Source organism: Melozone crissalis, unplaced genomic scaffold (assembly GCF_028551555.1).
Source record: "Melozone crissalis strain CALT ecotype California unplaced genomic scaffold, PUWL_Pcris_2 ptg000208l_1, whole genome shotgun sequence".
NCBI classification, from domain to species: Eukaryota; Metazoa; Chordata; class Aves; order Passeriformes; family Passerellidae; genus Melozone; species Melozone crissalis.
Genome location: NW_026535972.1, coordinates 749,763 through 776,830, shown reverse-complemented (window position 1 = coordinate 776,830; position 27,068 = coordinate 749,763). Strand labels below are relative to the sequence as shown.

Sequence of the window (27,068 nt, the reverse complement as noted above, 5' to 3'; positions counted from 1 at the left end):
GGCATGGATGGATTTTAGGATCACGGAATGGCTCGGGCTAGGAAGGCCCTGAAATCATCCCAATCCACCCCTGGTTTGTTCCTGCTTTTCCATCCAAATCCTTGCAGCATCTCCGAGTATTCCCTGAAAAAGCAGGAATTCCTGCTAGACCCTGCCGGGCTCAGTCTGGCACTCGGGAACAGATGTCACCCCTCGGGAAAGCGGGAAGTGTGACGGGAGCCGCGCCCGTGCCGGTGGCACTCGGGTGTCTGGCACGTTGGCGGTGGCGGCGCTTCCGTCACCGGAGCTGCTCGGGAAGGGGCGGGAACAGCTCCCGTGGGAGCCGATCCCATGGGAATGTGGCTGTGGGGAGGCTCTCAAGGAATCGTGGGATGGTTGGGATTTGGGTTAGCTCAAAGCTCATCCCATTCCCAGCCTTTCCATGGGACACCTTCCACTACCCCAGGGTGCTCCAACCTGGCCTTGGGTGCTTCCAGGGATTTGGGGGGATCCATGGCTTTCCTGGGATTTCTGGCTGGTTCCTCCAGTTTCGGAGCTTCCACTGGAAGTTGCTCCAAGCTTTTTCCAGTGAGGCTTGGAAAGAGGAAAAGTCTTGGGAGCAAAGTGGAATGGGAGGAACAACCCCAGCCACTTTCCCGATTTGCCCCAGAATTTCCAGTCTGGGAATTCTCTGGGAATCTCCTCTTCACTTCTCTCCTCGTTTTCCAGGTGGAGACAAGAAACTCATCCCTGGTTCCATTGTTTTCCTTGTTTTCCAGAGGAAGATGGGGAACTTCTCCCTGATTCCTCTCTTTTCCGTGTTTTCCAGAGACAGCAAATTCATCCCTGACTTTACTTCTCTCCTTGTTTTCCTTGGGAAGACAAGAAATTCATCCCAGATTCCATAGTTCTCCTTGTTTTCCAGGTGGAAGATGAGGAACTCATCCCTGACTTTGCTCTTTTCCTTGTTTTCCATATGCAGACCAGAAACTCATCCCCGATTCCATTTCTCTCCTTGTTTTCTGGGTGGAAAATGGGAAACTGCTCCCCGGCTCCACTCTTTTCCTTGTTTTCCAGCTGGAAACCAGAAACTCATCCCTGACTTTGCTCTTTTACTTGTTTTCCACATGGAGACAAATTCATCCTTGACTCCATTTCTCTCCTGGTTTTCCAAGTGGAGACAAGGAACTCATCCCTGACTCCACTCTTTTTCTTGTTTTCCATGTGGAGACAACAAATTCATCCCTGACTTCACTTCTATCCTAATTTTCCAGGTGGAGACAAAGAACTCATCCCTGACTTTAGTTCTCTTTGTTTCTCAGGGAAAGACAAGAAACTTCTCCCTGATTCCATTATTTTCCTTGTTTTCCAGCTGGAGACCAGAAACTCATCCCTGACTTTGCTCTTTTCCTTGTTTTCCGTGCGGAGATGTGAAGCTTCTCCTTGACTCCAGTTCTCTCCTTGTTTTCCAAAGAATTCATCCCTGACTTTGTTCTTTTCCTTCTTCCAGGGGAAGATAAGAAACCTCTTCCCTGACTTAACTTCTCATTTTCCAGCTGGGGACCAGAAACTCATCCCTGATTCCATTGTTTCCCTTGTTTGCCAGGTGGAGACCAAAGACTCATCCCTGACTTTAGTTCTCCTTGTTTTCCACATGGAAAATGGGAAACTTCTCCCTGACTCCACTCTTTTCCTCGTTGTCCAGCCAGAGACCACAAACTCATCCCCAACTCCTCCGTTTTCCTTGTTTCCCAGGGGAAGACGAGAAGCTGGCGGCGTCCTTGCTGGACGGGAAGTTCCCGCGGAGCACCTCCATGACGGACACGGTCCGGGAAGGCCACGGGATCCCCCCTCCCCCTCAGACCGCCCCTCCCCCGCCCCCCTCCCCCTATTACTTCGACACCGGCCCCCCTCCGTCCTTCTCGCCCCCGCCGCCGCCGGGCCGGGCCTACGACACCATCAGGTCCAGCTTTAAGCCGGGCCTAGAGGCCAAACTGCACGGGCTGCCGCAGGTGCTGAGCGCGGCCGAGATGTACGACCAGGCCAGGGGCTCCATGCCCTACCCCGAGCGGCAGAAGAGGGCCCGCTCCATGATAATCCTCCAGGATTCCTCCCACCTCCCCGTGGAACCCACCGAGATCCCGCGGCCCGGCCCGGCGGCGACGCCCCCGGAGAAGCTCAAGAGGAAAGGCCGGGTCATCGACAACCCCTACGCCAACATGGGCCAGTTCAACGTGAGCCTCTTCGCCCCCACCAAGCCGCAGAGGAAGAAGAGCCCCCTGGTGAAGCAGCTCCAGGTGGAGGACGCCCAGGAGCGGGCGGCCTTGGCCATCACCGGCGGCTACTCCTCCCGGGAGCCGTCGCCCACGCGCCGGGGCCACCACCTGGACTACCAGCACCACCCCAGCATCGCTCAGGTGGAAGCCGCCGGCCTCCCCTTCGCCACCGCCATCGCTGCCGGCGTCATGAAGGACCGGGACCGGCGGCTGGACGAGAGGAGGAAATCCACGGTGTTCCTGTCGGTGGGAGCCATCGAGGGGCCGGCGCCGGGCGGCAGCGAGATGCCGTCGCTGCAGCAGTCGCGCTCCATCGACGAGCGGCTCCTGGGCAGCCGGGACGTCCTCCTGCCGTCCCCCGTGTCAGCTTTAAAGCCATTAATCAGCAGCTCCTCCTCGACCTTCATCCACCCCCTGACGGGAAAGCCCCTGGATCCCAACTCGCCCCTGGCGCTGGCGCTGGCCGCAAGGGAACGGGCGCTGTCCACTCAAGTCCCATCCCGGTCGCCCACCCCGATCCACAGCCCCGACTCGGACAGAGCCGCGCCCCTGTTTGTGGACATCCAAACCAAAGAACCAGACAGGGGGGACCTGGAGAGCTTGGTGTCCCCCGCCTACTCCCCTGGAGGGAAGGCGGTGATGGCGGCGGACGCTGGCGCTCTGACCCCCACCAAGAGCCCCTGGGGGACTCCGACCACCCTGCGGAAGGAGCCCGAAGTGCGAGCGGAGACGCCGAGCAAGGAGGAGAAGAAACCCGAGGACAAGAAGTCCATGATCATCAGCATCGTGGACACGTCGCAGCAGAAGACCGCCGGCCTCATCATGGTCCACGCCACCAGTAATGGCCAAGACGAGATAGGCCTGGAGATCAAGGAGGAGAGCCCGGCCGTGCCCGAGGTCTGCGCCGAGCCGATCGAGCCCCCCAAGGCCGAGCCCCAGCCCAGCCCCGTGGGGAAGCCGCCGGTCAGCCCGGCCTCGGAGAAGGCGCTGGGCCAGGGCAGCTCGGAGGAGGAGGTGGAGCCCTACACGGTGACCCTCCCGCCCGCCCAGCTGTCCTCCAGCGACGAGGAGACCCGCGAGGAGCTGGCCAAGATCGGGCTGGTGCCGCCCCCGGATGAATTCGCCAACGGGGTCCTGGTGACCACCCCCGGCACCCCCGTGAGCCACCTGGCCGCGCCCAGCACGCCGTCCCTGCCAGCGGCAGCAGTAGCACCTTCTCCCCCCGGCGCGACACCCTCAGGGAAGCCCTCGGACGCCCCCGCGGCCCCGGAGTCAGCGGCGGACTCGGGAGTGGAAGAGGTGGACACCAGGAGCTCCAGCGACCACCACCTGGAGACCACGAGCACCATCTCCACGGTCTCCAGCATGTCCACGCTGTCCTCGGAGAGCGGCGAGCCCACCGACACCTACACGTCCTTCGCCGACGGCCAAACTTTTCTACTCGAGAAGCCACCAGTGCCTCCAAAGCCCAAACTCAAGTCCCAGCTCAGCAAGGGGCCGGTTACTTTCAGGGACCCACTTTTGAAGCAGTCTTCGGACAGCGAGCTCATCTCCCAGCACCACGCGGCCACGCTGGCGGCCACCAGCGCGGCCCGGCCACGCTACCTCTTTCAGAGAAGGTCCAAGCTATGGGGGGACCCCATGGAGAGCAGGCCCGGCCACGGGGCCGAAGAGGACAAACCAACTGTGATCAGCGAGCTGAGCTCCCGCCTCCAGCAGCTCAACAAGGATACGCGCTCCTTGGGCGAGGAACCGGCCGGCTCCACCCTGGATCCCGGCAAGAAGTCGCCGGTGGTGGCCGCACGGTAAGAGCCGGGCGTGGCCAGGGTCGGGGACGGGCGGGTGACGCTGCCAAGGAGCCGGATGTGGCTTTGAGGGACACCTCGGAGCTTTGGGAGCTCAGCGGAGGGGCTGGAATGTCGGCGGGAGTTGTGGGATGGGCTCCTGGCGTGCCGTGGCTGTGGCTGCTCCCCCTGCTCTGCCCTTCCTGCTGCTCCGTGTCCTCCCCTCCCCGTGGTGACAATGGTGATGGTGAGGTGACAACAGCAATGCTATGGTGACAATGGCAATGGTGAGGTGACAATGGCAATGATATAGTGACAGTGGGGATGGTGTGATGACAATGGTGATGGTGTGGTGACAATGGCGATGGTGAGGTGATAGTGATGATGCCATGGTGACAATGACAATGTGAGAATGACAATGCTGTGGTGACAATGCTGTGGTGATAATGATGATGCCATGGTGACAATGCTGTGGTGACAATGACGATGCCCTGATGATGATGCTGTGATGACAATGAGGACATGACAATGACGATGCTGTGGTGACAATGACAATGTGGTGACAATGGGGATGCTGTGGTGACAATGACAATGTCCTGAGGATGATGCTGTGGTGACAATGATGCTGTGACAGTGACAGTGCTGTGGTGACATTGACGATGTGGTGACAATGCGGATGCTGTGGTGACGATGCCGTGGTGATAATACTGTGGTGACAATGATGATGCCATGGTGACAATGACAATGTCCTGACGATGATGCTGTGATGAGAATGACAATGTCAGGCAGTGACAATGCTGTGTTGACCATGACGATGTTGTGGTGACCATGACGATGTTGTGGTGACAATGACGAAGGAGTGACAATGGCAATGCGGTGGTGGCAATGATGTGGTGACAATGACGATGCTGTGTTGATCATGCTGTAATGATGATGCTGTGGTGACAATGACGACATTGTGGTGACGATGACAATGCTATGGTGACAATGATGGCACTGTGGCGACAATGATGGCACTGTGGCAACAATGACGATGTTGTGGTGATGATAACAATGCTGAGGTGACAATGCTGTGATGACAATGATGATGTGGTGACAATGATGACCCCATGGTGACAATGCTGAGATGACAATGCTGTGGTGACAATGTCGAGTCCTGGGTCACCCCCTCCGTGTTCTCTCCTGGCCAAGCACCAAGGATGGGTTTTTCTGGGGCTTTTCCATGTCTGAGGATCTCCAGGTGTTGTCCCACTCAGGAGGTGACAAAGGTGGCCCATGGCAGCCCCGGACAGGACATGGTGGCACCAATGCCACCCTGGTTCTGCCTCACCCCCACAACCCTAAAACGATCCCAGACCTTCCAAATGGGAGCCCAAATTCTTAAAAAGCTTGGGAATATCAAATCCTAGTAGGAAGTGACCCAAAATTCCAAGTCTTGTCCTGCCCTTTCAGGCGCGGCCCCACAGAGCGGCCATGAGTCGGTGTCACCGAGTGTCACCTGCTGTCACCTGTGGGTGTCAGGGCTCAGCGAGGTGCCAGGAGCTCTGGATCAGGGGCAGCCCTTCCCATGGGAAAAGCTTTTCCAACCAAACCATCCCAGCCACGGCTGCTCCGGCACATGGCGCTGGCACAGGAGGTGACATTCCAGGTGGTGGCCTTGGGGACGAAGTGTCCTGGAGCATCCTGGGGTCACTCCAGCCTATCCCAGCAGATCCAAACTGGGAGTACTGGGAGTGGATCCAGGGGTGTCTCCTGGAGCCAGGTGTCACCCAAGGTCCCCTCCCTCATCCCGAGCTGAGGCCATCCGGGGATCCTCTGGAATCGAGGCTGTGCCCATCTCCAGTGGCGCTGGAATTTTGGGAATTCTGGGCTTTTACAAGCTCTTTTACCAGGATCCCACGCTGGTTTGGGATTCCCTGCTGGGAATCCTCCGGCTCCTGGTGACATCGGAATGTCCCTTTCCATGTCCCCATCCCTTCCATCCGTGTCCATCCAACCTCCCGGTTTTCCCCTGGAGCGATTTCACCGATTTTGAGGATCAGCCCTTCTCCATCCTCTCTTCCTGCTTTCCCTGCAATCCCCAGGGCTCTGTGCCCTGCTCATCCAGCCCCTGGAGCCTCCTCTTTTCCTGCACATCCCGTCCTCGCTCCCCACCGGAATCCAGCCCTTCCAGCCATCCCGCAGAGTCCCACATTCCCAGTTTTTCTCTTTTGGGAAAGTCACGACCTTTCATTTCCCAGTTTTGGGATGTCAAAGGCTTGAAATATTTCCCGGGAAGTTGGTGGGGAATGGATTTTTTAATGATGGCAGCCGCTCTCCGGCATTGTCCGAGTTCTCCTGGCTTTTTATATGGAATTGCTGTGAATTCAGGGAATAATGGGAGCACGGTTAGGTAAGAGGCAGTGACCCAGTTTGGGATGCATTTTCCAGGCTCTGGAATTGTCCAGAGAAGGGAAGTGTCACCTGAATGTCCCTCAAGAGCTACTGGGAGCCAGAGGTGGCCTGGAATCCCACAGGGATGAGGACAGGGAGGTGGCCTGGAATTCTGCAGGGATGGGGACATTGAGGTGACCTGGAATTCCAAATGGGGACATGGAGGTGTCCTGGAGACCCACAGGAATGGGGACCCTGGAATTCTGCAGGGATGGGGACACTGAGATGACCTGGAGTCCCTAAAAGGACTCTGAGGGGTCTTGGAATTCCTCAAGGAACAGGGACACTGAGGTGACCTGGAGTTCCACAGGGATAGGGACAGGGAGGTGGCCTGGAGTCCCCAGAGGGGACAATGAGGTGTCCTGGAATCTGGGAATGGGGACACTGAGGTGGCCTGGAGTCCCACAAGGACGGGGACACAGATGTTCCCATACCTGATCCTTCCCCAACCCTTCCAGCAGCTCGGGATCCATGGGATTGGCGGAGCAGCTGCCATTCGGGAATCATCCTGCAATTCCTCCATCCCCACATTCATCCTGAATTCCCAGCAATTCCGTGCAAGCTCAGGGAATTCCCTGCTCCAGAGCAGTGCCCGGCGCCTTTCCCTGACCGATCCCTGTGGGAATGCTCCCTGGCTGGGAACCCCGGGAAGCCCCAATCCATGGATTTTTCCTGAGCTCTAACTCCGGCTCTGTCTCCTCCCAAGCCGGGCGTCCACGGAAGGACCTTTGAGCCGAGGGACTGGGAAAGAGCCCAAGGAATTCTGACAGTGGCATCGTCAGGTCACAGTTCAGGCCACTGACGGTGACAATTCCGGGACCAGGGACACCCGGGACGGTGACAATGGCAGCGGAGCAAGGGGTCAACTTCCCTTCATCCGTGGTGGCCCTTGGTGGCCGTGTCCAAGAGAAGCTTCTTCGTGTTTAACCCAAAACCCTGGAATTGTTGAGGCTGGAAAATCCCTCTGATCCCACCGAGCCCAGCCACCCCCAGCGCTGCCCCGTGTCCCCGAGTGCCACATCCACACGGCTTTTAATCCCGCCGGGAATGGGGCTTCCACCCCTTCCCTAGGCATCCCATTCCAGCGCTCCATCAACTTCTCGGGAACGAATTTTCCCAAAAACCCAACTTCACCTTGAGGTGACGCCCTCTTGTTCCCTGCCCCGGCTGGGATTCCTGTCTGGGATTCCTGGAGCAGTGGCGGGATCCTGGAAAATCCCGGGATCCTGGGAAAACCCCACTGAGCCTTGGGAGAGGCTCGGGATGTGCCGGGAGCCGCGCGGGGCCGAGCGCGTTCCGCGTGTGACATCCGTGTCCCCAATAAAGCTGACGGTGACCGTGACAGGTGTGTGTGTGTCATTGGGGACACGGCCATTCCCAGCATTTCGGGAGCCACGTTCCATGCCCGGAGCCAGCTCCGGCTCCGGATTCACTGCTCCAGTGCTCCAGGCGGCATTCCCGCAAAATTCCCCAAGACATTCCCGTCCCGTGTCCCCGCCCAGCCCTACCAGGCTCCCAGCATCCATAATCCCCATTGGATCCATCTTCCCGACCTCTGGGACTCACCAGGAGCATCCCAAACATCCCAAAAACCCTTTCTTTTCCAAACCAATCATGATTTAACTCCCAGGAATTTGGGATGTGGAGGGCCCGGGATTTGTCCAGGTCATTCCCAGGTAGAGCTTTGTATTTTCCTCTGGAATTTGGAAAGAGGCTCCAAGTGCAGGACTGTGGGAGCTTTGCCCATCCCAAAGGTTTTTCCAGCTAAATCCCAGCCGCAGGTTTCCAGCTTTTCCCAGGGTTTTCCTTGGCTTTGATAAATCTCCAAGGCAGATTCCAGGAGAGTTCTGAGGTTTTGGGACTCCAAAGGGACCTGGCTCCTGGGGACTTCCAGGAACATCCCATTGGTCCTGGTGTGGGGCTCTGGATCCAAGCTCAAGCTCAGGGAAGCTTTGCCAACCAGTTCTGGCTCCTGGCTCCAGTTTGGAGCTCCATATCCAAGCTCAGGGAAGATTTTCCAAGAGTTTCTGGCTCCTCAGAACTTCCAGGAACATCCCAAATGTCCCAGTTTGGAGCTCTGGAGCCCAGCTCAATGGAGCTTTTCCAATGGCTCCTCAGAACTTCCAGGAACATCCCAAATGTTCCATTTTGGGGTTCTGGATCCAGATTCGGGAGAGCTTTTCCAGCGAGTTCTGGGGACTCCAGGGAACTTCCCAAATGTCCCATTTTGGAGCTCTGGACCCAGATTCAGGGGAGGTTCTGGCCCCTGGGGACTTCCAGGAACATCCCAAATATCCCAGTTTGGGGCTCCAGGTGAGGCAGAGCTTTGCCAAAGGGTCCTGGTTTCCACTGATTCCCAGGAACATCCCAAGTGTCCCAGTTTGGAGCTCTGGATCTGAGCTCAGGGAAGATTTTCCAAGGGCTTCTGGCTGCTCAGAACGTCTGGGAACATCCCAAATGTCCCAGTTTGGGGCTCTGGATCCCAGCTCAATGGAGCTTTTCCAACAGCTCCTCAGAACTTCCAGGAACATCCCAAATGTTCCATTTTGGGGTTCTGGATCCAGGTTCGGGGGGAGCTTTTCCAAGGAGGTCTGGCCCCTGGGGACTCCCAGGAGCATCCCAAGTGTCCCAGTTTGGAGCTCTGGATCCAAAGGGAAACTTTTCCAAGGGTTTTTTATGTCTTTTCTCGTGCCTTTGTTTCTCTTTAACCCCAAAAAGGCTCCTGGGAAGCGGAACTCGAGCTTCCAAAGGGAGCGTTTCCGGTGCTGCTCTGCAATTCCATGAATTCCTTTGTATTCCCACAGATCTGAGGGAGGAGGAGAAGAAACTTGAGCCCTTTGGGGTTTTAGTTCCTTTTAGGGTAAAGCTGCCTCTTTTTCTCTGATCCTGAATAAATTCCGTGTCCCAGGAGTGGTGTCACATCCCAGCAAAAGCTTGGAAAAACACCTCCCTGTTTCCTTGTAGGCTTGGGGGCTTTTCCTGGGGAAATTCCCATGGGAAGCAGGGATTTGGGATGAAAATCGAGGGGATTGGCTGTGGGGAGGGAAGGAAAAGGGAGATTGGGATCGTTGAGCAAGGAAGGGTGGGAATAGAGGGGATTTGTGTGGCAGGGAGGGGTGGGGACGAGGTGGGAACTTTTGGAGAGGAGGTGGCCAAGTTTAGGGAGGAGGTGGCCAGGATTGAGAAGGAGTGGCTGGGATTGAGGAGGAGATGGCCAGGATTGGGAAGGAGGTGCCCCCCTCCCACCACATCTGGAGAGAAGGTCACCAGGATTGTGGAGGTGGCCAGGAGTGGGAAGGAGGTGGCAAAGTTTGGGAATGAAGTGGCCAGGATTGATTGGGATGGAGGTTCCAGGACTGAGATGGAGGTGACCAGGATTGAGAATGAGGTGACCAGGATTTAGATGGAGATTCCAGGACTGGGATGGAGATGACCAGGATTGGATAGATGTGACCAGGGTTGGGGTAGAGGTGACCAGGATTGGGATGGTGATTCCAGGATTGGGATGGAGATGACCAGGACTGGGATGGAGGTTCCATGATTGGGATGGAGATGACCAGGATGTGGAATGAGGTGGCCAGGATTTGGATGGAGATTCCAGGATTGGGATGGAGGTGGCCAGGATTGGGATGGAGGTGACCAGGATTTGGATGGAGATGACCAGGATTGGATAGATGTGACCAGGATTGGGATGGAGGTGACCAGGATTTGGATGGAGATTCCAGGACTGGGATGGAGGTGACCAGGATGTGGAATGAGGTGGCCAGGATTTGGATGGAGATTCCAGGATTGGGATGGAGATGACCAGGACTGGGATGGAGGTTCCATGATTGGGATGGAGATGACCAGGATGTGGAATGAGGTGGCCAGGATTTGGATGGAGATTCCAGGATTGGGGTGGAGGTGACCAGGATTGGGATGGAGGTGACCAGGATTTGGATGGAGATGACCAGGATTGGATAGATGTGACCAGGATTGGGATGGAGGTGACCAGGATTTGGATGGAGATTCCAGGACTCAGATGGAGGTGACCAGGATGTGGAATGAGGTGGCCAGGATTTGGATGGAGATTCCAGGATTGGGATGGAGGTGGCCACGCTGCCGATGGCCACAACCCCTGTGTTCTCCACCCTCCCTCCCACTGGGCTCCATGGATTCCACTTCCCATGGGAAGAGGCTGCTGCAGGGGTCCCCAGGCACAGTGGGATCCCCTGGATCCCCTCCCCTCTGGGTTTCCATGGAATTTCCCCAGGCTCTCAAAGGCTGGGGATCTTTGAGGTCCTCAGGGAGGCTGAGCTGTGGAAAATCGGGAATTCTGGGAGGCTGCACTGAGAGGACCCTTCCAGCCCTTGATCCCAGAGGATCCTGAGGTGCTGCAGGATCTGGGAAGGGTTTGATGCCTACAAGGAGACAGGGTCCTCCCAGCACGTGTCCTGTCCCGGTGTCACCGTGTCCCCGCGTCACCGCTCTGCTGGCTTCTCCCATCCCAGCATCACCCATCACGCTTATCCCAAGGAAATGGGTTTTTTGGGAATTTGGGAAGAGCAGTGGGGCTGCCTGGAGCTCCATGGGATGAGCTCCAGGTCCTGAGGGAGCCTCAGAGTGGGAAGAGTGGAATTGTCCCCATGTTCCCGTTGAACTGGGCTTTGTCACCTTTTCCTTGAGGTGGGAATCGTGGGAAAGGGGATTTTCCTTGGAGAAATCCGGAGGGATCCATTCCAGGTGGAGTTCAGGGAAGAAGGGAGCTCCGGATGTTCTGCGGGATCTCGCACGGGAAGAGATTGCCTTGGGAAGGCCCAGGGGCAACACTCGAGGAATTGGGAATTTTCCTATGGATTCCAACCCGGAATTCCCTTTTCCTGCTGGGATCAGAGAAGGAAAAAAGGGAATTTTATTTACAACATTCCTGACCCTGCCAGAGCTCCCTGCTGGAGCTTCCCGGGATTGCTCTGGATTGTCCCTGCTCCGAGACAGAGCTCACGGATAAATCCCAATCCCAAAACTGCTCCAGACAAATCCCAGCCTGAGACCCCCTTGGGTCTCCTCCCCATCCCTGCTCCAGCCTGGGCCCCTTGGGATGTTTTTCCCAAGGGATAACCACGCATGCTTCCCAAAAATTCCCAAATCCACATTCCCAAATGTTCCCAGACTCTGCTCCAATGGCAGCTCCCAACTTTTGGCATTCCCGAGGTGTCCCTACTCCTGGCACAGCTCCGGCTTTTCCTGCCTGTTCCACTGCAGAAAGGGTTAAAGTTGGGAATAATCCAGGGGTTTGGGGGCGTTTTGAGCCAACATTCCAAACCTGGAAGCTCCTTGTCCATATCCAGGTGGGATGAGGCCATTCCCGCCTTCCCAACAGCACAGCCCAGGGATCCCAGGGATCTTCCACAGGTTATTCCCTCTGGGAAGCACCGAATCCCCGGGAACATCCCGTGGCCTTTGGGGGTGGCTGATGGCACCGTCACTGTCACCAGCCCCGGGGGGACATGGAAAAACTTGGGAATTTTGTGTCGGCTGCTCGGTGTTGTTTTGGCTGTGGGGCATTTTTCTCATGCATTTGTTGTTTCCTTCCTTTCCCAAATCCCTGCCTTACCCAAATCCCTCTTTCCGATATCCCTGCCTTTCCCAAATCCCCATTCCTTCCCAAATCCCTCTCTTTCCCAAATCCCTGCATTTCCCATTTGCCTGCCTTTCCCAAATTCCTTTTTCCCATTTCTCTGCCTTTCCCAAATTCCTCTTTCCCATTTCCCCGCCTTTCCCAAATCCCTGGCCCTCCCCAAATCCCTGCCTTTCCCGAATTCCTCTCTTTCCAAATCCCCGTTCCTTCCCAAATCCCTGCCCTTCCTAAATCCCCTCATTTCCTTGCCTTTCCTGAATTCCCTGCCTTTCCCATTTGCCTGTCTTTCCCAAATTCCTCTCTTTCCCAAATCCCTGGTCCTTTCCCGAATCCCTCCCCGCTGTTCCCTCTTTTCCCAGCCCTCCCAGCAGCTCTGTCGCTGTCCAACCCTCCAGGCTTTGGCTGAATCCATGCAATTCCAACCGCCCCATTCCCGGCTGGCCACGCCCTCACCCATCCCACGGGAACCATCCCGATCTCCCCCCCAATTCCCACCCCCTCCATTCCCCCATTCCCACCCCCTCCATTCCCCCATTCCCAATCCCCCCAACTCTCCCCAAACCCACCCGGGGGTCTCCACTCAGGGAACACCAAGGCCGGATCGATTCCCGCGGTTCTCCCGGCCCCGAATCCCTCGGGATCGACGTCCGGTGGCTTCTTTTTCCGTGTGGCGCTTCCCGGACCGGAGCTAACATTTCTCTCATTGCCTCTTTTCCTGCTTCCATGTGCATGTCCCGCTGCTCTGTCCTAGATCCGCCTCTGGCCTCCGGAGGGTGGGCGAGTTGTGTAAGTGAGCACGTTCCCATTCCATAGCTCCATCCCACCGGGAATGTCCCATTCCTCACCTGTCTCTCCCCCGTCCCCGTTGCTGCCCCGCTCCCGCCGGCGTTCCCGATGTTCCGGAGGGAGCGGCGCCGGCTGCGGGATGTGCGCGTCCCTCGGGAGCATGGCCCTGTCCCTGTGCTGTGGTGGCGTGTCCGGCTCTTCCCGCTGGTGTTCCTGCTGAGGAAATTCCCGTCGGGATCCCGGGGGATTGGGGCTGTGGTGGGATGGGGAGATCCTGGAGCGGCTCAGTCCTCCGGGAAGGGTGGGAGAGACAGCAGGAAGTGGGAAAAGAGAAGGACACCAGGAAAGGTGGGAAAGGATCCCAGGAAGGGTGGGAGAAGTCCTAAGGATGTTGGAAGAGACTCCAAGAAAAGTGGGAGATCCCACATAATGTGGGAGAAACCCCAGGAAAGGTGAGAAAGGATCCCAGGAAAGGTGAGAGAGATCCCAGGAAGGAGGAAAGGACCCCAGGAAAAGTGGGAAAGGACCCCAGAAAAAGTGGGAAAAACTCCAGGAATGATCGGAGAGAATCTGGGAAAGGTGGAGAATACCCTGGGAAGGACTCTGGGAAAGGGGGCAAAGCATCCCCATTCCAATCCCAGCAAACCATGGATGCACCAGGATCCATCCATCTATGGTTCCCCGGGGTGGGGGGCTCCCAAGTGCCCCTCTGGAGCAAACATTCCATGAGACAGAGGAGGGAGCTGCTGGGATCCCCCCAATCCCCCAGGGAATCCAGCTGAGGCCACAGCAGGAAAACCGGGATCCAGGGATTCCTCTTCTCCAGCAATGACTCCAGGATATCCCAGAGGCTTCCAGAGCTTCTGGAAGGACTCCCCAGGCTGGGATGGGACAGCAGCGGGATCCCGGGAAAAGCTGTTCCCACTCCAGCTCCCTTGGGCTGGAAGGGGCAACCCGTGGGATGGGGAGGGCCGGAGAATTCCCCCTGGGAATTTCCCAGCGTGCATGGCCGGCTCTGTGCTCCTGGTTGTGCTTCCTGCGTGTTGTCCCCGTGTCCCGTCCTCGTGTCCCGTCCCGTGTGCGGAGCTACGGCTCCATCCGTGTCCCGGCTCCCGGAGCCGTTCCCGGTTGATTTTTCCTTGTCCTTTTCTGCCAAGCGCTGAAATCCCGAGGCCGCGGCCCCGTCCCGGGAGAGCGGCGCCGGATCCCGACACTCCGGGAATGCCGGGGGCCGCGTTCCCGCGTTCCCGACGGCTGCTGGATGCCATTCCCAGGGATTTGCTCTGCTCCCGGGTGGGGCAGGGGCGTGGGATGCTCGGGAGCTCCCGGCCTGCTCCAGATCTTTCCAGGAACGCCCGGAGCGGGGTCGTTCCGGAGGCTCCTCTCGGCCGTGGGGGGCTCATCCCATGGGATCCAACCGTGGATTCGTTCCCCCAATCCTGGCACTGGTGTCATGAAAATTTGGGATATTTGGGGGACACCAAGGGGGAACCGTCCCCTGTGTTGGCACTGGGGGCACTTGGATCATCCTATGGATCATTCCAGGACTCATCCCTAGGCTCACCCTAGGGCTTATCCCAAGATTCCTTCCAATGCTCTTCCCTGGGCTCATCCCAAGGTTCCTCCCTGGGCTCATCCCAAGGTTCATCCCAGGTCTCCTCCTGGGGCTTATCCCAAGATTCCTCCCAGTGTCTTTCCTGGGCTCATTCCCAGATTCCTCCCTGGGCTCATCCCAGGGCTCATACCGAGGTTTATCCCAAGATTCCTCCCAGGCTCATCCCAAGGTTCCTCCCAGGGCTCATCTCGAGGTTCATCCCGCAGCTCCCGTGTTCAGGACAGCAGGAATTCCGTGTCCTGCTCCCACATCTGCTCCTGGATCCTTTGGGATCTCCACCTCCCATCCACCGGAGTGACCGGGATTAGGAAAACTTCGGACAGTGTTTGGTCCTTGCCCAGAATCCCTGCCCAGCTCCCAGTATCCCTGTCCACTTCCCAGTATCCCCTGCCCAGCTCCCAGTATCCCCCGTCCACTTCCCAGTATCTCTGCCCTGCTCCCAGTATCCCTGCCCGGTTCCCAGAATCCCTGCCCAGTTCCCCAGAAAAGCCAGGGGTAGGGTTAGGGTGAGGATTGGGATCAGGATCAGGGTTGGGATTGGGGTCAGGATCAGAGTTAGGGTTGGGATCAGGGTCTGGATCAAGGTTAGGATTAGGATTGGGATTGGGATGCAGATCAGGGTTAGGACCAGCAGTGAATTGGGATCAGGATTAGGGTCAGGTTTAGGCTCAGGGTTAAAGTTAGGGTCAGGTTGAGGGTTAGGACCAGGATCAAAATCAGGATCAGGGTTGAGGTGAATTTAGAGTGACGGTTAGGGTCAGGTTTAGGATCAGGGTTAAGGTTAAGCTTAGGGTCAGATCCAGGGTTAAGATCAGGGTCAGGGTCAGGGTTAGGATCAGGATTATGGGCAGAGTCAAGGCTGGGATCAGGTTTGCACTTGGGATGAGATTTAGGGTCGGGATCAGGGTTAGGGTCAGGATCGGGATTAAGATCAGGATTAGGGTTAGGTTCAGGGTTAGGGCTATGTTTGGGATCAGCATTGGAGGAAGGTCCATAGAAAAGAAGGAAGATCCATAGGATCCATTGGAAGGAAGATCTCGCTGGAAGATCCGTGGGAGGGTCAAAGGAAGATCCGTTGGAAGGTTGGAACAAGGTCCTTGGGAATGTTGGAGAAACCTCCACTGGAATGTTGGAGAAAACCCCTCAGGAAGGTCGGAGGAGATCTGTAGGACGGCAGAGGAAGATCCATGAGGAGGTCAGGAAATGTCCATAGGAAATTCAGGAAGATCCATAGGAAAGTTGGATGGAAGATCCATAGGAAGATTGGAAAAACATCCATAGGAAGACTGGGAGAAGGTTTGGAGGAAGATCCATAGGAAGGTTGGGAGCAGGTCCACACCAAGGCCAGGGTCACAGCCCCTTTGGAAACCGCCATGGGAATTGTGGGAGACAATTCCAAGGATTTGAGGCCCACCACGGAACACCAGAGCAGCCACAGGGGAGCCTCACCAAGGAACAGGGAATGATCCAAACAATCCCAGGAACAGTTCCAGTGATCCCCAGATTCAAACAATCCCAGGAACGATCCCAGCCATCCCAGGAACAATCCAGCCATCCCAGGAACAATCCAGCCTTGCCAGGAACGATTCCAGCCATCCCAGGAATGATCCGAATGATCCCATGAATGATCCGAATAATTGCAGAAAAGATCCCAGCGATCCCAGGAACAATCCAAGAAATCCTGGGACATCCAGCTTTTCCCTGTCAGAGCTTCAAAAGGTGATTCCTTCTCTGCTGTGCCAGGGAAGCAGAAAAATGGGAGTTATCAGGAACGTGGCTCAAAAATGGGAATTATCAGGTACACGGCTCATCCTGCGGATCTTCAGCCACGTTCAGCTCATCCCTTCAGAGCTATGGATTTATGGGATCCTCGGAGTTCATCAGCATTCCCAAAACTAGGAGGTGGCAATCGAGGCAGTGGTGGATCCCAGCGGCATTCCAGAGTGTCCTGATTTTCCAGGAGGGAGCTGAGATGGGAGGCTGAGCAGGGAAGCTGAGGCACCAGGATGAAGGAAGTTTTATGGGATAGTTCTGAGGACAAGTGGAGTGGCAGGGATGGGATGGGATGGGATGGGATGGGATGGACCTCAAAACCCATCCAGGGACACTTCCCACTGTGCCAGGCTGCTCCAGCCCCAGTGCCCAGCCTGGCCTTGGGCACTGCAGGGATCAGGGGCAGCCCCAGCTGCTCTGGCAATGCCAGCCCAGGCAGGAATTGCTCATTGCCAAGATGCCACCCATGGCTGCCCTCTGGCAGTGGGAGCCATTCCCTGGGTGCTGTCCCTGCAGGCCTTGTCCCCAGTCCCTTGCAGCTCTGCTGGAGCCCCTGCAGGCCCTGCCAGGGGCTCTCAGCTCTCCCTGGAGCCTTCCCCTCTCCAGGTGAACATTCCCAGCTCTCCCAGCCTCTCCAGAGCACAGGACTCTGATTTCCTAGGATTCACCCAGGTGTCAGATCCCTTTCCTTTCCCATTCCCTGTCCATCCCGCGGGGACAGTGGCAGGATGGGGACAATGCCAAGGGGACAGCAGCGCTTTGAGGAGCTTTGTCCCCATCCAAGATTCCCACGGTGGCACAGCCAGGGGGTCCCACATGTCCCAGTGCCAAGGGGCCACCGGCCCGGCCACCCCTGGGCTCCTCACGCCACCCTGGCCACCAGGTGACCGTCACCAAGGGTGTCCAGAGGGTCCCTCCATCCCGGGAAAATGCTGGAAAGTTCCCTCTTATCCCAGCTTTTCTCTGCTGGGTCGCTCCCATTCCATGCGGGATCAGCACGGGGAGGGGGGGACGGAGCAGGACGGGGCACAGGGTCCTTGTCCCCAGGGCTGGGGACACTTTGGGGGGGCGCAGAGTCCCCAGGAGGGCAGGACCGGCCGGGAACCCCCACCCTGGCGGCGCTGCCGGAATCTTTGGGACATCCCCAGCGGGATATCCCACCCGAGCCGCGTCCCCCCACCCCGAACCTCCCCCAGCCCCGCTGGATTCGCGCCCCCGTTCCCAAACCCGGCCTCACCCCTTCCCTCTCCTCTCTTTTCTCCCCCCGCCTCCCCGCTCTCTCCGCAGACTTTTCAGTAGTTTAGGAGAACTCAGCACCATTTCCCAGCGCAGCTCCGGCACCACCTTCACCGTGCGGCCCGGCAGCCGCTACCCCCGTCACCCGCCGCACGCCCAGCCCCGTCAAACCCGCGGCGCTGGAGCGCCCCGAGCCCCTCAGCACCGTCCGGCCCTACGGCCTGACGCCCCCCACCATCCTCAAATCCTCCAGCCTCTCCATCCCGCACGAGCCCAAGGAGGTGCGGTTCGTGGTGCGCAGCGTCAGCGCCCGCAGCCGCTCCCCGTCGCCGTCGCCGTCGCCGGGGCCGCCGCTGCACACGCTGCACCCGCCGCGGCCCTTCATGCAGAAGCCGCTGCACCTGTGGAACAAGTACGACGTGGGGGACTGGCTGGAGAGCATCAACCTGGTGGAGCACCGGGACAAGTTCGAGGACCACGAGATCGAGGGCACGCACCTGCCCGCCCTGACCAAGGAGGACTTCGTGGAGTTGGGGGTGACCCGCGTGGGGCACCGCATGAACATCGAGCGGGCGCTCAAGCAGCTGGTGGACAGCTGACCGCGCCCGGAGCCGCCGTGGGAAGGGCGGGGCGGAATTCCCAAGCCAAGAAAACCCACTCGGATTCTCCTTCTCCTTCTCCGAGCGCTGCACTGAGGGCGTGGGGCCGCCGATCGCCCATCCCCGGCTCCCGCCCGCTCCCGCCCCGGCCCCGCGCCGCCGCCTCCGGCCCAGGAATGTTGCATGAAATTCCTCCTCGTTCCCGCTCTCCCGGAGAGGCTGGCCTGTAAATCGCTCCGTGCGCCCCGCCCGGGTGGCACCGGCCACACGCACGGTGGTGGCACCTCGGCGGCGACACGGCCTGGAGCCCCCGAGATGCCCGAGCGGGCGGGTGGCACCTGCGGGGGTGGCACCTCCCGGGTGGCCCTGCCACGCTCACAGCTGGCCCGAGATCCTGACAAGTCCCAGATGTCCCTGCCGGGAGGTGGCCCCAGCTCCTGACACCCCCCAGATGTCCCCGGCAGTGTCACAGCTGTCCCTGCCCGGCTTGGAGGTGGCCCCAAGTTCCTGAACCCCCCCGGGTGTCCCTGCCAGGGGGTGGCACCAGGTCCTGAACCCCTCCAAATGTCCCCGGCAGGGTCAGAATTGTCCCTGTCAGGGGATGCCCCCAGGTCCTGCCCCCCCCAACAGGGTGTCCCTATCGGGGGGTGGCCCCGGGTCCTGAACCCCCCCCAGATGTCCCTGCCAGGGGATGGCTCCAGGTCCCCCTCAGGTGTCTCTGACAGGGGATGGCCCCGGGTCCCCCCCAGGTGTCCCTGGGTCCTGAACCTCCCCAGGTGTCCCTGCCAGGAGGTGGCCCCAGGTCCCCCAGGTGTCCCCATCGGGCTCGGAGGCGGCGGCTCCAGCGGGGCCATCCCGGCGGCGCTCCCGGAGAAAGGAAGGAAGGAAGGAGGAAGGAAAGGAGGAAGGAAAGAAGGAAGGAAGGGCCGGGAAGGCTCCAGCGGCGGCCGTGCCACCCCGAGCCGTGCCAGGCCGTGCCAGAAGACCCCCCCGCCCCCGCCAGGCGGACCCCCCCCGGACTCTGAGCTGCTGCCCCGGCCGGGTGAGAGGGAGCGAGGAGCGCATGGATCGAAGCATGTTTGGGAATGTCGGGAGGCTGGGGGGGACGAATCCCGCAGCAAAAAAACGAAAAACACAAAAAAAAAAATCGCTTTGGCAACGTGTAGAGGGGAGGGGGCGGGGGGTGGGAAAGGTTTGATTTCCTCTGGGCTTGGGGTCTTGTTTTTTCCAAAAGGGGGGAAAAGCGTTGATGGGAAATTATTTAATCTCCGTGCATTTATCTAGAGAGCAGCTGATAAGCCCCACGAGATAACGAATTACAGGATCCTCCCCCCTCCCCACACACGCCTTCCGTCCCCCCCCCAACCCCCAAAACCCTGCTCATCCCTCGTTTTGCATCTTTTTAAGCAGCTCTATATTTGGAAAGAGAGAATATCTATATATCTATATCTCCAGAGCTATAGCCACCTGATTTTTGTTAGGATTTTCCTAAAAGAATTCCTATCTCTGGACTGGAGGAGACGCTCCCGGCACGCCCGTGGCTCGCGGGAGTTTTTAAGCGACTGAATGAATGTGAAAAAGTCTTTTTAAACACACCACAAAAACCCCTAAAATCCCCCTCCCCACCAACCCGAAACAGCTCCTTTCAGACGCTCTGGATTTGTAAAAATTCAGAGAAATCACAAAAACACACACACACACACAAAAAAAAAAAAAAACCACAAAAACACAAACTTGCGTTTTGGGACACACCGAGTCTTCCAGGCACACAGCAGGGAGGTGTCCCCGATTTTGGGGGTCCCAGGGCTGGCGGTGGCCGCGGGGACGATGCCCGGGGGAGGGGACGCTCCCCGTGGTGTCCCCAGCGCCACCCGCGTGTCCCCCGGGCGGGGGCGGCCCGGCTGGCCGGGAGGGGAGGGCTCGGTGCTCCCAAAAGCCGAGCGAGGCCCCCAGGAAGGCATTAACAAAACTCTTCTGGTGCTAAGAGGGGAGGACAGGGAGCTCCGTCCTGACCCTCAACATCTCCGAACCTTTCCGACCTTGCCAGGGAAAAGGGCCCGGAGCTCCCCCGGGGTGTCCCCAGGATGTCCCCTGTCCTGTGTCAGGGTACCGGGACCTCCCCGGGATGTCCCCTACCCTGTTTCGGGCACCGGGATGTCCTCAGGTTGTCCCTGTCCTGTGTCGGGGTACCGGGACCTCCCCGGGATGTCCTCTGTCCTATGTCGGGGCACGGGGATGTCCCCGGGATGTCCCTGCCCTGTGTCAGGCACCGGGCTGTCCCCAGGAGGGTCCCCGGTGCCATCTCCTTGTCCCCGAGCCCTCACCCCCATGGCGACCCGCGCCGTTCTTTCCCCATCCCCGGCTGCCACCCCGCTGTCCCAGCCGGGAACGGGGAAGGGCCCGGTGGGCGACGAGCCGGGAAAAAGTATCCCGGGAAAAACAAAAACAAGCCGGGAATGGCGGGCTCGGTGAGCCCGGCACGTCCCGGCCCCTCCCCTGCGCCACCGCGGTGCCACCGCGCCCGCCCGGTGTCCCCTGCCCAGCTCAGGTCCCGCCCTCGGCCGTGTCCCCGCAGCCCCCGCCGCGCCGCCCATGTCCCATCCCTGTCCCCCCAAGCCAGCGCCCGTGTCCCCAGATCTGCCCTGCCAGCCCCACGGTGTCACCAAGTGTCACCCTCGGCCCCCAAACCCTCCGTGCCAGCCCCGCCCACGGTCGCCTCCCCGCAATCCGCCCTCTAAACCCAGCCCCACCCTGCGCCCTCCCACCGGGGCCCCAAATCCATCCCACCCCTACCGCCAAATTCATCCCACCTGTGCCCCCAAATCCAGCCCGACCCTGTGCAATCTCCCCCAGATCCATCCCACCCTTATCCCAAATCCATCCCACCTGTGTCCCCCAAATGAATCCTACCCACATCCCCAAAATTCACCTCACCTGTGCCCCCAAATCCATCCAACCCTTATCCACCAAATCCATCCCACCTGTGCTCCCAAATCCAGCCCGACCCACATCCCCCAAATCCATCCCACCCACATCCCCCAAATCCACCTCACCTGTGCCCCCAAATCCCTCCCACCCACATCCCCAAAATCCATCCAACCCTTATCCACCAAATTCACCTCACCTGTGGCCCCAAATCCTGTGCAATCATCCACGAATACATCCCACCACTACCCCAAATCCTTCTGACCCTTATCCACCAAATCAATCCCCCCCACATCCCCCAAATTCACCTCACCTGTAGCCCAAAATCCATCCCACCCTTATCCCCCAAATCCATCTCCCCTGTGCCCCCCAAATCCATCCTACCTGTGCTTCCAAATCCATCCCATCCCTTACCCCAAATTCACCTCACCTGTGCGGCCAAAATCCATCCTACCTGCTCCCAAATCCATCCTACCTGTGTCCCCCAAATCCATCCCAGCCCCCTCACCTGGCCGGTGCCACCCTTGCTCTGTGTCCCCGCTGTGTGCGGCATTCCCGGGACACTCCGGGCTCAGGGACAGGCTGGCAGCTCCCACCCCAAATCCCGACCCAAATCCCACCCCAAATCCGATCCCGTCCCAGATCCCAACCCCAGCTCCCATCTGACATCCCATCCCATCTCCCACCCCAAATCCCGTCCCAAATCCAATCCCATCCCAAATCCCATCCCACATCCCGACCCAAATCTGGTCCCATCCCAAATCCCATCCCAGCTCCCATCCCACCTCCCACCCCAAATCCTGTCCCAGTTCCCATCCCAAATCCCATCCCAGACAATCCCGTGCCACCCTCCTGTGCCTCTCCCCTGCCCCCTCCGCTTCCTGTCCCCTCTGTCCCCGTGTCCCTCCGCCACCTCCCGGTGCTGTCCCGAGCTCCTCCGCACATCCCGGGGCGCTCCCGGCCCCTCCGCATCCCGCCGGGAATGTCGCACGCGGGAATGTCGCACGGTCGAATGTCGCATGCGGGAATGTCGCGTGCGGGAATGTCGCGTGCCGGAATGTCGCACGGCGGAATGTGGCATGGCGGGCGGAGCACGTCCCGGTGCCGTGGAGCCGCTGTGGGATTGGGAATTCCCGGGAATTCCTGTGCCTGACCCTTCCCGGGGCCGCTCCCCTGGGGGATCCCGGTGGGGACGCGCCCGTGGCTGAGCACCCTGGCTGGCACTGCCTGGCACTGCCCACCCTGCCTGGCACTGACTGCCCTGCCCACCCTGGCTGGCACTGCCTGGCACTGCCCACCCTGCCTGGCACTGACTGCCCTGCCCACCCTGCCTGGCACTGCCCACCCTGCCTGACCGCCCTGCCTGGCACTGCCGGGCACTGCCCACCCTGCCTGACCACCCTGGCTACCCTTGCCTGGCCACTCCAGCCTGGCACTGCCCACCCTGCCTGGCACTGCCTGACACTGACCACCCTGCCTGGCCATTCTGACCACCCCAGTGTGGCACTGACCACTCTGCCTGACCACCCTGGCTACCCCTGCCTAGCACTGACCACTCTCTCTGGCACTGACCACTCTGCCTGTCATTAACCACTCTCCCTGACCACCCCAGCCTGGCACTGACTGCCCTGACCACCCTGCCAGACACTGACCACTCTCTCTGACTGCCCGTGCCAGGCGCTGACCACCCTGCCTGGCCACCCTTGCCTGGCATTGACCACTCTGCTTGGCCGCCCCTGACCATCCTGCCTGGCACTGCCCGACCACCCTGACCACCCCAGCCTGGCACTGACTGCCTTGCCTGACCACCCCTGCCTGGCACTGACCACCTTGCCTGACCATTCTGACCATGCCTGCCTAGCACTGACCACTCTGCCTGGCACTGACTGCTTTGCCTGACCACCTTGCCTGGCACTGCCCACCCTGCCTGGCACTGCCCACCCCAGCCTGCCCTCCTGCCTGTCCCTCCCTGCCCCTCTCCCCTGTCCCTCCCCATCCCCGCAGCCCCGGCAGCCCCCGGCGCTCTCGGTGTCCCCTGGGTGGCACCGCTGTCCCGGTGTCCCCTCGCGGAGCCCCCCCGGTGTCCCCCGGGGCTCGGGGGCTCCGCGGGCGCCACGGGCGCGGGTGGCAGTGACAGTGGTGGCCTGAGCGCGGGCAGCCCGGCGCGTCCCGCCGGGTGTCCCGGGTCTCCGCCCCTTCCGCAGCTGTTTGTCGGGGCCACACCGAGACGGAGACCCCCGCCCGCGGCCGCCTCTCGCCGCGAGAGGCCGAACCGCGGAGCGCAACCGCTCCGCTCAAGCTCGCTCTGGGACCGGAGAGCTGTGCGCCTTCTCGCCATTTCGGAGGAGCCTTCCCCTCCCTCCTCTCCCTCCTCCTCCTCCTCCTCCTCCTCCTCCGCGCCCCCCGAGGGCGGAAATGGCGGTGCCCGCTCCGCGCCCGCGGAGCCGCGGCCGTGCCCGGCCCGCACCCCCAGCTCCCGCTGAAGCAGCTGCAGCCGTACCTGTGTTGGCGAACACTGAGTGTCACCCGCGCCGCTCGCGGGGACACCACGGCTCGTCCCAGTCAGGCCCCACGCCAGAGAAGGCGACTTCCACCCGCACTGCCCGTCCCGAGAGCGCCCGGCGCTGCCACCGAGCTGCCCCCTGTGTCCCGCAGCCTCCTCGTCCTGCTGTCCCTGTCCCCTGTCCTGTTTATCCCTGTCCCCTGTGCCGGGCATCCCTGTCCCCTTGTCCCGTTTATCCCTGTCCCGCTCCCCACTCATCCTTTCTCTCCTGTGTCACTCATCCTGTCCTCTGTGCCACTCATCTCTGTATCCCTGTCCCGTTTATCCCTGTCCCATTTATCCCTGTCCCGTTATCCCTGTCCCTGTACCACTCATCCCTGTCCCCTTATCCCGTTGATCCCTGTCCCGTTAATCCCTGTCCCCAGCCCCTCTCATCCCCATCCTGTTCCCTTGTCCCGTTTGTCCCTGTCGCCTTCCCCACTCATCCTCCCCTCTGTGTCACTCATCCCTGTCCTGTTCATCCCCGTCCCCAGCCCCTCTCATTCCTGTCCCCTGTCCCACTCATCCCTGTCCCCTGTCCCACTCATCTTTGTCCCCAGCCCCGCTCATTCCTGTCCCCCGTCCTGCTCATGGCTGTTCACCGTCCCATAAATTCCTGTCCCCAGCCCTGCTCACTCCTGTCCCCTGTGCCACTCATCCCTGTCTCCTGTTCAGGTCATCCCTGTCCCCCACCCGTTCATTCTTGTGCCCTGTTCCACTCATTGTGTCCCCCACCATCGTTATTTCTGTCCCCCGCCCTGCCCATCCCTGTCCTCTGCCCCACTCATCCCTGTCCCCCTCATTTCCCATCCCTGTCCCCTGCCCACCCCCGTCCCCTGCCCATCCCTGTCCCCTGCGCTGCCGCGGGGACATGGCAGAGCTGGACAAGGGACTTCCAAAAGGACATCAGGGTCCTCAGGCGAACTGGCTTCACCTGGGGCGGCCCTTCCAGCTGCCAGCACAGACCCCCGGTGTCCCCTCCGTGTCCCCCCCGTGTCCCTCCGGTGCCCCTCGGCACTCCCAGCCTGTGCCCCGCTGTGCCACCGGCCGGGGGTGGCCCCGTGCCGGCGGCCAGGGTCACCCACCCGGTGCCACGGTGCCCATCGGCCACGGGTCGCTGCCGTGGCCGTTCGCAAAGCGCTGCCGTCCCCTTCCCGGGAGTGATTCCCGGTGTCCCCAGCTCCTGTCCCCGCTCCGGCCACGCCGCCCGCCCGCTCCGGACCCCTCCAGAGCCGGGGCCACCTTGCCTTTGGAAAAGCCATCCGGGAGAAGGCAGAGCGGGAGCCCAGCTGACCCCCGACCCCGGCCTGGCCCCTCGGCCGCGCTGACCCCTGGGGTCACACTGACCCCCCGGCCACGCCAACCCTTCGGCCATGCTGACCCCTCGGCCCCCCCGGCTCTGCCAGCCCCCGGGTCACACTGACCCTCGGTCACAACAACACATCGGCCATGCCAAACCTTTGGCCACGCTGACCCCTCGGCCACGCCAATCGGGGGTCACGCTGACCCCTCGGCCACGCCAACCCATCGGCTGTGCCGACCCCTCGGCCACATTGACCCCTCGGCCACGCCAGCCCTTTGGCCTTTGGCCCCGCCAACCCCTCGGCCATGCCATGGCCGCGCCAACCCATTGGCCAGGCTGGCCCCTTGACCACACTGACCCCTCGGCCATGCCAAGCCTTTGGCCGTGCCAAACCCTTGGTCAGCCCTGAGACCCATTGACCCCACAGCCACACTGACCCCACAGCCACACTGACCCCTAAGCTGTGCTGACCCTTTAAGGACCCTTGGCCCTTGGCCATGCCAAGCCCTCGGCCACGCCAACCCTTTGGCTGTGCCAACCCTTTGAACACCCTTTGGCCCCTTTGGCCACGCCAACCCGTCAGCCATGCTGAGCCCCCGGCCATGCTGACCCCTTGGCCATGCCAATCCATTGGCTGTGCCAGGTCCTTGACCGCCCTTCAGCCCTTTGGCCATGCCAATCCTTCGGCCATGCCAGCCCCTTGGCCGTGCCAACCCCTTGACTACCCCTTGGCCCTTTGTCCATGCCAACCCGTCGGCCATGCCAACCCATTGGCCGTGTTGACTACTCGGCCATGCCAGCCCATCGGCCGTGCCCACCCTTTGACCGCCCCTTGACCACGCCAACCCCTTGGCCATGCCAAACTATTGGCTGTGCCAAGCCCTTGTCCACCCCTCGGCCGTGCCGGCCCCTTGACCACGCCAACCCCTTGGCCATGCCAACCCCTCGGCCATGCCAATCTATTGGCTGTGTTGACCACTTGGCCATGCCAACCCCTCGGCCACGCCAACCCTTGGCCACACCAGCCCATTGGCCATGATGACCCCTTGACCACGCCAACCCCTCAGCCACGCCAACCCCTTGGCCATGCCAACCCATTGGCCGTGTTGATCACTTGGCCACGCCAACCCCTCGGCCATGCCAACCTATTGGCCGTGCCAAGCCCTTGACAACCCCTCAGCCGTGCCGGCCCCTTGGCCATGCCAACCCCTCGGCCATGCCAATCTACTGGCCGTGTTGACCACTTGGCCATGCCAACCCATCAGCTATGCCAAGCCCTTGACCACCCCTTGGCCACACCAACCCGTTGGCCACGCCAAGTCCTCAGCCATGCCAATCCATTGGCCCTGCCAATCCATTGGCCGTGTTGACCCCTCAGCCGTGCCAACCCATTGGCCGTGTTGACCACTTGGCCATGCCAACCCTGCGGCCATGCCAATCTATTGGCCGTGCCAAGCCCTTGACCACCCCTCGGCCATGCCAACTCCTCGGCCATGCCAACTCCTTGGCCGTGCCGGCCCTTTGGCCACGCCAACCCCTCGGCCACGCCAACCCCTCGGCCGTGCTGACCCTTTGACCACCGCTTGGCCTCTTGGCCACGCCGACCCCTTGACCACGGCTCGGCCACGCCAACCCAAGGGCCGTGCCGCCCCCGGCCGCGCCGCCCCCGCCCCGGGCCGCGGCGTTACTGTGATTCCTCTCATGGCTTCTCCACCACTCGGGTTTTTCCGCTGTACAAAGGGAGACACTTTTCCTTTTCTTTTCCCCCCTGCTTCCAAAGGGGTTTTTTCCCCCCCAAGCTGTCGATATTTTTCCGTTGTCCAGCCCGGCGCCATCGCCCCCCTCCATCCGCCCGTCCGTTCCCCCGACTGTGACAAAGAGCAGAACCCCCCGGGGTCACTCAGCTCCCGGGGGATCCCCGGCCCCGCCGGCCCCATCCGTGGCGGGGCCGCTGTCCGGCCGGCCGGCCGCTGTCCGGCCAGGCCCTCACTGCCCATGCATGTGCCACGCCCTCACGCCCGCTGCATGTGCACAGCCCGGCCCTGCCACACTCTCGGTTCCGTCCCCCAGCCGGACTCACCTGTGGGTTTTCGTTCCGTTTTTAATTTCCCAGGGTCAGTTTGACTTCACCCTTAATTTTGTATGGATTTTCGGAGGAGCTTTCTCCTTCTCCGGAGTCACGGAGGTGCGGCCATTCGCC

The 27,068-nt window shown here is 60.3% G+C and overlaps 2 protein-coding genes across 2 annotated transcripts in view; both read left to right on the top strand.

Moving 5' to 3' along the window:
- SHANK3 (SH3 and multiple ankyrin repeat domains 3) overlaps positions 1-18,185 on the top strand; it is a 146,685-nt gene extending 128,500 nt beyond the window's left edge. The window contains 3 exon segments of the mRNA XM_054294108.1: positions 1,735-4,060; positions 17,551-17,635; positions 17,637-18,185. Coding sequence (XP_054150083.1) covers positions 1,735-4,060; positions 17,551-17,635; positions 17,637-18,098 — 2,873 coding nt within the window. The 3' untranslated portion in view covers positions 18,099-18,185.
- A 1,536-nt stretch (positions 18,186-19,721) lies between these two features.
- LOC128949249 (collagen alpha-1(III) chain-like) lies at positions 19,722-22,231 on the top strand. Its single transcript, XM_054294107.1, has 3 exons — positions 19,722-20,284; positions 20,365-20,686; positions 21,956-22,231. The coding sequence occupies exons 1-3, from the start codon at positions 19,926-19,928 to the stop codon at positions 22,229-22,231; spliced, it is 957 nt and encodes a 318-aa protein (XP_054150082.1). The 5' UTR covers positions 19,722-19,925.
- Positions 22,232-27,068: the final 4,837 nt, after the last annotated feature.